The sequence below is a fragment of the Podarcis filfolensis genome, assembly GCF_964270895.1.
Source record: "Podarcis filfolensis genome assembly, chromosome: 2".
Lineage (NCBI taxonomy): Eukaryota > Metazoa > Chordata > Lepidosauria > Squamata > Lacertidae > Podarcis > Podarcis filfolensis.
The window spans coordinates 360,910-375,301 of record NC_139605.1 but is presented as its reverse complement, the minus strand read 5'-3'; the positions used below and the strand labels follow the sequence as shown (position 1 = coordinate 375,301).

Genomic DNA, 14,392 nt, shown 5'->3' with positions numbered 1-14,392 from the left:
TTCTGTGAATCCCCCACCTACACAGAGATTAATACCCATCATTTAAATACACAACAAAATGGTTTCAGAAAAGAACAGAGCAATGTGTAGAAGATCATCTTTATTCTCCCTTTTTCTCGTAGGGTCCAGTGTGCTTTGAAGACATAGCTGTTCCTTTCACAGAGGAGGATTGGGCTTTGCTGGATCCTGACCAGAGAGCTCTGCAGAAGGAAGTCAAGGAGGAGAATCCTGGGATCGTGGCCTCTCAGGTAAGGCTCCCTGCTGGATCATAAGATCAGTTTTGAAATTCCATACAGGACAAACCTCCTCTATTTTGAGGGAGCCCCATAGCGCCACCTGCAGCATCTGAGATGTTAACACACCCACAACTCTCAATAGGAGATGTATCTCCTGTTCTGTCTGGGAATATTCTTCCACCAGTCCTGCCTTTTCCAACCATGAGGAGGCTGGTCTGAGCTTCCCAGGCCTTCTTCAATGTAGGCTTCAGAGATATTAAGGACATGGAGGTACATCCTGTCTAATTTTCTGTTTCCCTTTCTGCATCTGTCTGTTTTTGGTTGAGCTAAGAAATGACTGAGCTTGGAGATGGAGCGGATTCCACGACTGAGCCAAATTAAATCCATTCCTGGAACGAGCCAGGCTTTTTGAATCTCTGGGTCCCATAAATAAGTTAGATAATACCAGCCAAAAAAGGCAGTAACTCCCTTCCCTTCTTCCTCTTTCACAAACATTCATTTGCATTGTTCAATCATTTCAGGCTCAATTTCTTCCTCAGGCTAGTATTATTATTATTATTAATGATATCAGGAAACTTGATGAGGAACTAAGGGGAAAGACAGTGTTGACCCAGAGTAGTTACAAAATTTATGTTCTCTCCCCAAGTGCCACAGACCCTCCTCCAAAGAGAGCTTCTCTAAGAAAGCACAAGCAAAAATTACTCCATTTTACGTGAATAAGGAAAATGAGGAGTTGGCTAAGAAACAGCAGGAGCCAGATCCTATTACTGACCTTATAGGATCTCTCAGCAGCTCTAAGGATGAGCAGAAAGAGGTTTTGGGCCCAGGCAGCTCAACTGCTAAGTCATCTCTGGCACTGAGACCAGGAGCTCAAGCGACTCAAGGCCAAATCCAGGCTAAACAAGTAGAGGAACTAATGTTAAAAATTACAAAATAGTGCAACATAAAAAAGTTGACTTTAAAAAACTTTTTTTTTAAAAAAAAATATTTTTATTTTTCCATATAAACACAATACAACAAACATAAACATACAAAAACAAAAACAAAACAAAAAACATGTATCATTTCATATCCTAATTTCATATCCTATCTTCCCCGACTTCCTCATGCCTCCCCTTTCTGTATTCCAAATTCTTATCGATTGTTCAGCAAATCTTCCCTTATTTTAATTTAAATTTAGACTATTCTTCCTTATTTTCCTTGTCTTAACCATTGCTAATAGTAACCATTTACTTTCCAGTCCAACATCATTCTAACTTTCATTAACTTTATGATATTTCTTTAAATAGTCCTTGAATTTTTTCCATTCTTCTTGCGCTGCTTCTCTTCCCTGGTTTCGGATTCTGCTCGTCATTTCTGCCAAGCCCATATAGTCTATCACCTTCATCTGCCATTCTTCCAGTGTGGGTAGTTCTTGCGTCTTCCAGTACTTCGCAATGAGTATTCTAGCTGCTGTTGTAGCATACATAAAGAAAGTTATATCCGTCTTTAACACCCCTTGGCCGACAATACCCAAGAGAAAGGCCTCTGGTTTCTTGGGGAAAGTATATTTAAATACCTTTTTAAGTTCATTATAGATCATTTCCCAGAATGCCTTAATCTTCGGGCAGGTCCACCAAAGATGAAAAAATGTACCTTCAGTTTCTTTACATTTCCAACATTTATTGTCAGGCACATGGTAAATCTTTGCAAGCTTGACTGGGGTTATGTACCACCTATATATCATTTTCATAATGTTTTCTCTTAAGGCATTACATGCCGTAAATTTTATCCCGGTGGTCCACAACTTTTCCCAATCAGCAAACAAAATATTATGACCAATGTCCTGAGCCCATTTAATCATGACCGATTTAACCGTTTCATCTTGTGTATTCCATTTCAGCAGCAAATTGTACATTTTGGACAAATTCTTAGTACTGGGTTCTAACAGTTCTGTCTCCAATTTTGATTTTTCCACCTGGAAGCCAATTTTACTGTCCAGTTTAAACGCTTCATTTATTTGATGGTAGTGGAACCAGTCTCTCACCTTCCCTTTTAATTTCTCAAAACTCTGCAATCTCAATTTGTCCCCTTCCTTTTCCAAAATTTCCCAGTATCTTGGCCACTTGGACTCCATATTTAACTTTTTAACTGCCTTAGCTTCCATTGGCGACAGCCACCTTGGAGTTTTATTTTCCAGCAAGTCTTTATATCTGTCCCAGACATTTAGTAGTGCTTTTCTGACAATATGATTTTTAAAACCTTTATGTGCTTTAACCTTGTCATACCACAAATATGCATGCCACCCAAAAACGTTATTAAAACCTTCCAAATCCAAAATGTCTGTGTTTTCAAGAAGTAGCCATTCTTTCAGCCAGCAGAAAGCTGCCGCTTCGTAGTAAAACTTTAAAAAACTTTTTAACCTGCTTGAGTGTAGCTCTTGCTCCAGACAGAAGACTTTAGAAGTTTGTACTCTACTGGAATTTGCACACCAGATCCTTATATCAATATGAAACGATATGCAAGGTTATCAAATGGTCTGATGTCCTGTCAGAAGCCAAAACAAAACCAACTAGGGAGAGGGTTTTGATAAAAAAGAATTGGAAATGGGTGCTGTCTCAAAATAAGCTACTTCTCTCAAGCTACCCTAAGCCTTTGGGAATCTTGTCACAAGAGGAGCGTAAAGTTTGTGAATATAGTGTATAAGCACAGAGAATATCTAAGGAGGAGTGGTGTATCAGTCTCAAGATTATTCCAAAATGTGGCATCACCAGCTCCTCTGCTTCCACATTCAGCAACACCTCCAGAAAGTCCTCAATCCAAGGCGGACTATTGTCCTTTAGTTGACATATACTCTGCAGGTGACAATCCTGACTAGCCAGCTGACCTGGACCCCAAGGAACCCCCTAACTCAAAGACCCTTGGGTCCTTGCACTTGAGAAATCTAGGGAAGGACCTACTTGACAGAACTGAAAAGAATGGATTGCATGTCTTCTGTGCTCTGCCATAAGTAGCCCAGAATGAAATATTCTCCAGATTGGACCTCTGACGTTTCTGCCTAATGAGTTTGAAGAAGGAACACAAGGGCTGATGCAAGTAGAACTTGACCCTTTGTGCTCCAGATCCAGCCCACCAGATATTCCACCGTGAGTTGAATTTATGGGCTGAAGAGCCACCTCCCCCCACCAGCAGGTTAATGAACCCTCTTTCCTACCAATTGGAGATGAAAAGCTTCCCCAAAGATTTGGTCCCCATGCAAGAGGCAAATATGGCCACAACACCTGCCTGGCTTGCAATGAGAGAGCTCCAAGATTGTGAACTGGGCTCTGCATACAAAGAACCCAGCATGCAGGCACCTACAGTACATGTACAGTGGTACTTCGGGTTCCATACGCTTCAGGTTACAGACTCCGTGAACCCAGAAATAGTGCTTCAGGTTAAGAACTTTGCTTCAGGGTGAGAACAGAAATTGTGCTCCAGCGGCACAGTGGCAGCAGGAGGCCCCATTAGCTAAAGTGGTGCTTCAGGTTAAGAACAGTTTCAGGTTAAGTACAGACCTGTGGAACGAATTAAGTAATTGAGGAAATTGAAACCACTAGAGAGGTTTAGAAATGGGCTTCTGTTGGGAAGGGGCTGCCCCATTTGTGCTTCTCCAGGGGCAGGAGAATATCTAGGGCAGGAGAATCCCTGCAGGGCCTCTGAGGCTCCCTTTGCTTCTTCCTCTCTCCCAGGACCCTGCAGCTTCTTTTGGCTCCTTGACTCTTCAGGAAGGATGAGTGAGACGGATCCTGTCAAGCTAGAGGAGATGGAAGAGGGAAGATGGACGGATGACCTGGTCAGGTTGTCTCCTGCATCCCTCCCCACAACCTCTGAGCACTCCCTCCCAGGGACCTCCGAGAGATCTGGTGAGTTCCAGGAGAGTGGAGATGGGGACGTAGAGGGATGAAGCCGGAGAGGAATTGGGGTTTGTTCAGCTAGGGGTGGGGGGAGGCAGGCAGGCGGATGGAGATGGAGAAGGGGAGCACCTTTTCGGGCTGCCCCACCTGCCTGCCTGCCTGCGCCTTTGTCATCTGCAGGCAATTTGAGCTAGGAATACAGCACAGCTCCCCGCCTATGCGATGTATTGGCAGCTCAAAATGTCTAAAACCAGTTCTGTGATCTGAATGCCCTACCAATTTCAGACACTGATCCATCACGCAGCACTGGACCCCTTAAAGCACGGGTGTCAAACACAAGGCCCGCATGCCGAATCCGGCCCGCCAGACCTCGTCATGTGGCCCATGTAGCCGCCGCCGGCCGCCAGCCTTCACCTTTTATTCCCGCCTTTTTTTTGGACACAAGAAAGCCGCCTCTTCAGCGCATGCGCGGCAGCCTACAAGCCAGAGAACGTCTGCCCTCTAGCGGCGCCGGCCGTTCTACACAGGAAACCTCCTCTTTACATGCATTCAGGGAACCTCCACTTGTTTTTATATTGAGCGCATGCCATCCTGCGATGTGACAGATCCAACGGCTGCCTGAACAACCGGCCCTTTGAGGGTGACCAAACTGCTGATGCGGCCCCCCGATGAATTTGAGTTTGACACCCCTGCCTTAAAGGAACCTGATCCTGCTGTGCAGTGTGAACTCAGATGGGGCCTCCGTGTGTTGCCTTTTTCTCTTCTTTTTGTATAACTTTTATTAACTTTATAAAACAAGGAAGATAGGAATAATAGATGATACAAATATGTAGGCTGAGCCTGTATATCTCAAACATAGCAGAATAAATTTGCAGGAGTATCTATAACATATAGTTCATCATTAGTGGTCAGTGTATGAGTCCTGGGTCCATGAATTGCTTTCAACTGAAACAAAAAAAGGGGAAACAGGAGAGCACAGAGAACATTCAACATCACAGAGCCAAATGCCTAGACTGAAGCGCTTGTGGCCGTTGTGCTTAGATTAAGTGAGTAATAGTCATTTTTCCTCTTCTGTTACCAACGAAACAATACAGAGTTGGTCTTATCATGAAAATGGGAGGGGGGGGTTCAAAGTGAAGAAAGAGATTTACGTATAAATTTAAATATTTTCCTGTTTTAATTTTTTTAAATTATTATTTATTTATTGGTTTTCACATATTACTTTACAATACAGATGTACCAAAGCCAACACCATTTCCTCCCCATCCCCCCATACATTTACATTTCTATTTCCTCAATCCATCATATTATCCTTTTCTCCCTCCTCCCCCCACTTCCCTCCGCCCCCACTGGATTTCCTCCACATTATACAATTTACAATAATCTTTGCATTCTACAACCTTCTCAAATCATCTTCATATTCTTATTATCTTTCCTTACTAATTTTTCTTCCATCCAGTACTTCACATTTTAATCTAGGCATATTAGCGTATCTTTTCTTGAGCAATATTTTGCCATATATTCATCAAAACATTTCCACTCCTTTTTAAATTTTTGATTCGACTGATTTCTTCTTATAGCAGTTAATTTTGCCAGAATTAAATATTCATTTAGTTTACAAATCCATTCCTCCTTTGTGGGTATAGTTTGTGACTTCCACCGAGCAGCAATCACTATTCCAGCAGCTGTACTTGTGGGATGTAATGGCATCCGCCACACTTTCCTGTGCCAACTCTCCCTGCCAACTGTGAGCCTTAAGCTGTCTTCCTGGCTCCAAGCCGAGTTTCGCAGCAGCGGTCGTGCCTTGGGTGGGTGATAAATCCAAGGCTGTACGCAGGCTTCTTGCTCATCTAAGAAGTCTTTAATCATTGTACAGAAATACATCATAAATCAACCTGGAGATCGAGTGGACATCTCCTCGGCTCGACAGCTAAAAACGAAAGCAACTCCCACACAAAGAAAGATTCCCGTATGTGAACAAAACCACGCCTCAGAATGTGAGACGTCACACAGAACTGTTTAACCCTGTAAATTCTGATTCTCCTCACAGTACTTGCATATAGAAAAATCCCCCCCCCCCCCCCGTGGTATCTCTTCATCTCTCAATCCAAGGAGATATGTCTCTGGTTTCTTTGTTATTGATATTTTCAACATCTTCTTTAGTTCTTCGTGTACTGCTATCCAAAATTTCTTAATTTCCTCACACCTCCACCACATATGTATTGTTGTTCCTATTTCTCCACCACATCTCCAACAGAGGTTGGATTTCAATTTGTATATCTTTGCCAGCTTAACTGGCGTTAAGTACCACCTATAGAACATCTTTACAAAATGTTCTTTAATTGTATATGAGGCAGTAAATCGTATATCCTCTCGCCAGAGTTTCTCCCATTGCTCTAGATAGATAGTATGTCCGAGATCCTGAGACCATTTAATCATTGTTTCTTTCACTTCTTCCTCCATCAATTCCCAGTCCAATAAAAGATTACAGGTTTTGGATAACAATTGTTGTTCTTTATCACTGTGACTTTAAATTCCGAATCTTCTTTTGCAAATCCTTTCTTTTGATCCGAGTTGAATATACTTCTAAGTTGTATATATTGCCATCTGTCAATTAAAATTTGGACCAACCAGATTGAAATAACTTCTGATGGGGAGTGTTCAGGTGAAGATGTTACTATGATCCCTGTTGGAACATAATATGTGATTGCAGATGGAGTGGATTCCATGATCATGGAGTGGACTCTCCTGTGTGAGTGTCTGAGGGCCCTGCTCCTTCCTGCCACTCACCATCTGGCCCAGGGCGGGGCCTGAAGCCTCACAGGGACTGCTGCGCTCTGCTGCCCAGGAGGACTCTCCTGTGTGAGTGTCTGAGGGCCCTGCTCCTTCCTGCCACTCACCATCTGGCCCGGGGCGGGGCCTGAAGCCTCATAAGGACTGCTGTGCTCCGCTGCCCAGGAGGACTCTCCTGTGTGAGTGTCTGGGGGCCCTGCTCCTTCCTGCCACTCACCACCTGGCCCAGGGCAGGGCCTGACGGGCCTCACTAGGACAGTTGCTGTTACTGCTGGAGGGGTGCAGAGTGCTTTTAAAATGTTTTAAAATTTTTCTTTTGAATTTTTTGTATGTGGGGTGGGTGGGGGTGGGATGGATGTTTATTGGGCCTGGAAATTTGTTTGATTTTATGTTTTTGTAATTTTTATTGTTTTCTTTTTGTATTGTTTTATTTTTTTTTAATGTGTTATTTTGTTCTTAAGGGGAGGGGTCAGGGCTGCTGGGGAGTGGGCCTCAGCCCACAAAATGGCTGGGGCATGTTCCACAGGGGGGGATGCACTGGGACAACCGATCTCGGTGATCACGGGTAGGAGGAGGAGTTACACTAAGACCAGACCATGTCATTACAGAGGAGGCAGGTTTAGTCGTTGTCTGAGGACTATTCCTGCCTCCGGGTCTGGTCCTGACCGGATGGATACTAGAATCAGCAAGGGATATCCACATGACCTGAAAGTGTTGCTGTGCAATGCCAGGTCAATGATTCATAAGAATACTGCCATCCATGAATTGATCATGGATGGAGGACTTGACCTGGCATGTGTAACAGAGACTTGGTTGGATGAAGCAGATGGGCCTGTCCTTGCCGCTGCTTGTCCACCAGGTTTCTCTTACGCACAGCAACCCAGGTCATGTGGGTGGGGAGGGGGGGTTGCAGTGATTTTTAGGAAGTCATTAGTTTGCACCAGGCGTCCTATTGGGAAGACCCAGTTTTCCGAGTGCATGTTCTGGAAGTTGGGCAATAGGGGCAGTACAGGATTCCTATTGGTGTACTGACCTCCCCGCTGCACCAAGGATTCCCTGCCCGAGCTGCTTCAGGTTGTGGCGGATGTTGTCCTGGAGACACCTAGCTTGGTTGTCCTAGGGGATTTTAACATCCATGCCGACACGACCTTACAAGGGGCCGCTCGGGACTTAATTGAAAGCATGGCCTCCATGAGGCTGTCCCTGAATAAGTCTGGCCCAACCCATAGCCGCGGACATGCCTTGGACCGGGTGTTTACCTCTATGGATGTTGGTGATCTGACACTAAGTAAAAGCGAAACGAAAGAAGTGCCATGGTCAGATCACTTCCTGGTGCAACTGGACTTCTCCGCGACCCATCCCCTCTGCAGGGAGGTGGGACCGATTTGGATGGTCCGCCCCCGCCACTTAATGGATCCAAATGGTTACCAGAGAGTGGTAGGGGATGCTTTATCCCATGTTGATGGCCTTTCAGCTGATTCCCTGGTGGCCCGCTGGAATGTGGAGTTAACCGGGGCTATTGACTGTTTGGCTCCGAAGCGCCCTCTCCGACTGCATGGAGCCCGGAGAGCCCCGTGGTTTTCCACGGATCTGAGGGCAATGAAACAATCGTTGAGATGGCTAGAGCGCCGGTGGCGGATAACTCATTCCGAATCTGACCGGACACAGGTTAGAGCTCAACGTCGAGCCTACCAAGTGGCGATAGCGACGGCGAAGAAGACTTTCTTCGCTGCCTCTATTGCATCTGCAGAAAACAGCAGCAGGAGACTTTTTCAGGTGGTTCACAATTTAGCGGAACCACCTGCTACATCGCGGCCCAGTACGGGCCACATGATCTCCTGCAATGATTTTGCAAAGTTTTTTGCAGATAAAATCGCTCAGATTCGGGAAGAAGTAGACTCCACCGTGGGAGCAGGGCCGGGGCGGGAGAGTGCTAGAGTCATGTCTAGTCAAATTGTGTGGGATCAATTCCAATCTGTTACCTCCGAGGATGTGGACAGGCTGCTTGGACGAGTGAAGCCAACCACCTGTCTCCTGGATCCTTGCCCATCCTGGCTTATAAAAGCTAGCCGGGAAGGACTGGGCGATGGGCTTCGTGGGGTGGTGAATGCTTCCCTCCGTGAGGGATCCTTCCCAGACCCGCTGAAAGAGGCGGTTATTAAACTGCTTCTTTAAAAACCATCTTTAAATGCAGCCACGATGACCAATTATCGCCCAGTCTCAAATCTACCATTCTTGGGCAAGGTGATTGAGCGAGTGGTTGCTGAACAACTCCAGACACGCCTGGAAGAAGCGGACCATTTGGATCCCTTCCAGTCGGGATTCAGGCCTCATCATGGGACTGAAACTGCCTTGGTCGCACTGGTTGATGATCTCCGGCGGGCTAGGGACAAAGGTGAGAGCTGTTTCCTAGTTCTGCTGGATCTCTCAGCGGCGTTTGATACCATCGACCATAACATCCTTCTGGACCGTCTTCAGGGGCTGGGAGCTGGAGGCACTGTCATACAGTGGTTCCGCTCCTTCCTCCTGGGCTGTGTTCAGAAAGTGGTGGTGGGGGATGAGTGTTCAGACCCCTGGGCTCTCACTTGTGGGGTGCCTCAGGGTTCTGTCCTCTCCCCCATGCTTTTCAACATTTACATGCAGCCGCTGGGAGAGATCATCAGGCGGTTTGGGCTGGGTGTTCATCAGTATGCGGATGATACCCAGCTCTACCTCTCTTTTAAATCAGAACCAGTGAAGGCGGTGAAGGTTCTGTGTGAGTGTCTGGAAGCGGTTGGAGGATGGATGGCGGCTAACAGATTGAGGTTGAATCCTGACAAGACAGAAGTACTGTTTTTGGGAGACAGGAGGCGGGCAGGTGTGGAGGATTCCCTGGTCCTGAATGGGGTAACTGTGCCCCTGAAGGACCAGGTGCGCAGCCTGGGAGTCATTTTGGACTCACAGCTGTCCATGGAGGCACAGGTCAAATCTGTATCCAGGGCAGCTGTTTACCAGCTCCATCTGGTACGTAGGCTGAGACCCTATCTGCCTGCAGACTGTCTCGCCAGAGTGGTACATGCTCTGGTTATCTCCCGCTTGGACTACTGCACTGCGCTCTACGTGGGGCTACCTTTGAAGGTGACCCGGAAACTACAACTAATGCAGAATGCGGCAGCTAGACTGGTGACTGGGAGCGGCCGCCGAGACCATATAACACCGGTCTTGAAAGACCTACAATGGCTCCCAGTACGTTTCCGAGCACAATTCAAAGTGTTGGTGCTGACCTTTAAAGCCCTAAATGGCCTCGGTTCAGTATATCTGAAGGAGCGTCTCCTCCCCCATCGTTCTGCCCGGACACTGAGGTCCAGCTCCGAGGGCCTTCTGGCGGTTCCCTCACTGCGAGAGGCCAAGTTATAGGGAACCAGGCAGAGGGCCTTCTCGGTAGTGGCGCCCGCCCTATGGAACGCCCTCCCATCAGATGTCAAAGCGATAAACATCTACCTGACATTCAGAAGACATCTGAAGGCAGCCCTGTTCAGGGAAGTTTTTAATATGTGACATTTTAGTGTATCTTTCATCTTTGTTGGAAGCCGCTCAGAGTGGCTGGGGAAACCCAGCCAGATGGGCGGGGTACAAATAATAAATTATTATGATGATGATGATGATGCCAGAACAAAATCTATCCCAGATAAAAGCCAAGAAATATCTCAGTTAATACCAGAAAACAAAAACAGTAAAACCTATAGTAAGGCCTCACATCTAATTCTCTTCAGTTCTTCCTCTATCACAAGCATTCATTAACATTGTTCAATAATCTGGAGTTCCCATTTCCTCCTGAGACTCTAATTAGCTTCTCTCTTTATTGCAGATGGTGATAAATTAGAAGGGAAGAACAAGGGGGAGCACAACAGAATCCACATAGCGGAGAAGTCATATAAATATTCAGAGTGTGGAGAGAACATCCGTCAGAGCTCCCAGTGCACCTCCCGTCAAAGAAAGAGCTTCATTCGAAGGCATACCCTCACTTCACACGAAAGAACACAGAGTAGGGAGAAATCGTATCAGTGCTTGGAGTGTGGAAAGAACTTCAGTTACCGCCAGAATCTCACTTCCCATCAAAGAGTTCATACAGGGGAGAAACCCTATCAGTGCTTGGAATGTGGGAAGCGCTTCAGTCAGGAGGGGAATCTCATTTCCCATCAAATAATTCATACAGGGGAGAAACCCTATCAGTGCTTGGAGTGTGAAAAGAGCTTCAATCGGAAGGATAATCTCACTTCCCATCAAAGAATTCATAAAGGGGAGAAACCCTATCAGTGCTTGGAGTGTGAAAAGAGCTTCAATCGGAAGGATAGTCTCACTTTGCATCACAGAATTCATACAGGGGAGAAACCCTATCAGTGCTTGGAATGTGGGAAGAGCTTCAGGACGAGCTCCCATCTCACTTCCCATCAAAGAATTCATAAAGGGGAGAAACCCTATCAGTGCTTGGAGTGTGAAAAGAGCTTCAATTGGAAGGATAGTCTCACTTCCCATCAAAGAATTCATAAAGGGGAGAAACCCTATCAGTGCTTGGAATGTGGAAAGAGCTTCAGGATGAGCTCCCATCTCACTTCCCATCAAAGAATTCATACAGGGAAGAAACCCTATCAGTGCTTGGAATGTGGGAAGAGCTTCAGTTACAGCGCCAATCTCACTTCCCATCAAAGAATTCATACAGGGGAGAAACCCTTTCAGTGCTTGGAATGTGGGAAGAGCTTCAGTCAGAGGGTCCATCTCACTTCCCATCAAAGAGTTCATACAGGGGAGAAACCCTATCAGTGCTTGGAATGTGGAAAGAGCTTTCGTCTGAGTGGTGATCTCACTTCCCATCAAAGAATTCATACAGGGGAGAAACCCTTTCAGTGCTTGGAATGTGGGAAGAGCTTCACTAATAGCTCCAATCTCACTTGCCATCAAAGAATTCATACAGGGGAGAAACCCTATCAGTGCTTGGAATGTGGAAAGAGCTTCAGTTACAGCGCCAATCTCACTTCCCATAAACGAATTCATACAGGGAAGAAACCCTTTCAGTGCTTGGAATGTGGGAAGAACTTCAGTCAGAGGGCGCATCTCACTTGCCATCAAATAATTCATACAGGGGAGAAACCCTATCAGTGCTTCGAATGTGGAAAGAGCTTTCGTCTGAGTGGTAAACTCACTTCCCATCAAAGAATTCATACAGGGGAGAAACCCTATCACTGCTTGGAGTGTGGAAAGAGATTCAATCGGAAGGATAGTCTCACTTCCCATCAAATAATTCATACAGGGGAGAAACCCTATCACTGCTTGGAGTGTGGAAAGAGCTTTCGTCTGAGTGGTGATCTCACTTGCCATCAAAGAATTCATACAGGGGAGAAACCCTATCAGTGCTTCGAATGTGGAAAGAGCTTTCGTCTGAGTGGTGATCTCACTTCCCATCAAAGAATTCATACAGGGGAGAAACCCTATCAGTGCTTCGAATGTGGAAAGAGCTTTCGGTTGAGTGGTGATCTCACTTGCCATCAAAGAATTCATACAGGGGAGAAACCCTATCAGTGCTTCGAATGTGGAAAGAGCTTTCGTCTGAGTGGTGATCTCACTTCCCATCAAAGAATTCATACAGGGGAGAAACCCTATCAGTGCTTGGAGTGTGGAAAGAGCTTCAATCGGAAGGATAGTCTCACTTCCCATCAAATAATTCATACAGGGCAGAAACCCTATCACTGCTTGGAGTGTGGAAAGAGCTTTCGTCTGAGTGGTGATCTCACTTCCCATCAAAGAATTCATACAGGGGAGAAACCCTATCAGTGCTTGGAGTGTGGAAAGAGCTTCAATCGGAAGGATAGTCTCACTTCCCATCAAAGAATTCATACAGGGCAGAAACCCTATCAGTGCTTGGAATGTGGAAATAACTTTCGTCTGAGTGGTGAACTCACTTCCCATCAAAGAATTCATACAGGGGAGAAACCCTATCAGTGCTTGGAATGTGGAAAGAGCTTTCGTCTTAGTGGTAAACTCACTTCCCATCAAAGAATTCATACAGGGGAGAAACCCTATCAGTGCTTGGAATGTGGAAAGAGCTTCAGTCAGAGGTCCCATCTCACTTGCCATCAAAGAATTCATACAGGGGAGAAACCCTATCAGTGCTTGGAAAGTGGGAAGAGCTTCAGTCAGGAGGGGAATCTCACTTCCCATCAAAGAATTCATACAGGGGAGAAACCCTATCAGTGCTTGGAATGTGGGAAGAGCTTCAGTCATAGCACCAATCTCACTTCCCATCAAAGAATCCATACAAGAGAGAAAACGGTTTAGTGTTTGAAATGTGGGAAAAGATTCATTCACGGCCCACCAAATAATTCATACGGGGTTGAAAGCATATCAGCACATGGAATGTGTATAAAATTTCAGTTGTTAAAAAGTCAATTTAAGATCTCACACCAGGGTGAAGTATAGAATCATAGATTCAGAATCTAGTCCAACCCCTTCCAGAATTCTCATTTCAAGCATCCATGACAGGTGGCCATCCAACTTCTTCTTAAAACCCCCCAATGAAGATCCACCCCCTTCAGAGAGAGTTCCTTTTCATAGAATCATAGAATCATAGAGTTGGAAGAGACCACAAGGGCCATCGAGTCCAACCCCCTGCCAAGCAGGAAACACCATCAGAGCACTCCTGACATATGGTTGTCAAGCCTCTGCTTAAAGACCTCCAAAGAAGGAGACTCCACCACACTCCTTGGCAGCAAATTCCACTGTCAAACAGCTCTTACTGTCAGGAAGTTCTTCCTAATGTTTAGGTTTTCACTGTCAGCTCTTACTATCAGAGAGAAAATATAAAAAAAGACTTTGGAGAAGACTTCTGGTGTGATGGCCTATGGCGTTTGGCTGCTTTCCCAGGACACCGGACCCTAGTCGTGCAATTAAAGAAGGTGAATCTGGGGGTAATTATCCCTGTTGAACCCCGCAGGGATGGGGCGCACGTGCCTTCACCCGCACGCCGTCCGATATCTGCCGCTCGCTACAGTGGAGGCAGGGGCGCTGGGTGTTTAGCATTGCACGAATTGGACACTCTCCAATGCCAACGCCATGAGCGGGAGCATTCCTGTTTTTCAACAAAGATTTGAATTCGGACTTTGAAAGGACTATTGTCGCTCTGCTACAGAAGATGTGAGGTGAGCGTCTCATCTTTTTTCATCCTTGCTACTGTTGGGCCAACGCCCTCCCTCACTTGTCCGAATGGTGAGGAACTTCGCCCGTAGTAGCAGAGTACAGCAGAAGCAGACTCTGGTTGGAATGCAGCATCGAGAAGATAATAAGTCAACAGAGCGACGAGCTGACTCACGCAGCCGTATCCTTCAGCAAAAGCCAGTTGCAAGGACCAGAGGGGAGGAGGAGGAGATATAGAAATCGCTCCCGTTCTCACACAACAATACATTAGGTAATTAGGCAATTAAAGGCACAGTGTCACACTGTGCAATGAAAGAATGA

At 45.9% G+C, this 14,392-nt stretch overlaps 2 protein-coding genes across 2 annotated transcripts in view; one reads left to right on the top strand and one right to left on the bottom strand.

Moving 5' to 3' along the window:
* The window catches only part of LOC310757072 (uncharacterized protein), a 238,572-nt gene that overhangs the window by 146,163 nt on the left and 78,017 nt on the right, over positions 1–14,392 (bottom strand). The gene's annotated exons all lie outside the window — the stretch shown is intronic.
* On the top strand, positions 123–13,483 carry LOC310756506 (uncharacterized protein). The gene is made up of 3 exons (XM_083600695.1): positions 123–248; positions 3,947–4,120; positions 10,752–13,483. The coding sequence occupies exons 2-3, from the start codon at positions 3,988–3,990 to the stop codon at positions 13,214–13,216; spliced, it is 2,598 nt and encodes an 865-aa protein (XP_083456821.1). The 5' UTR covers positions 123–248; positions 3,947–3,987; the 3' UTR covers positions 13,217–13,483.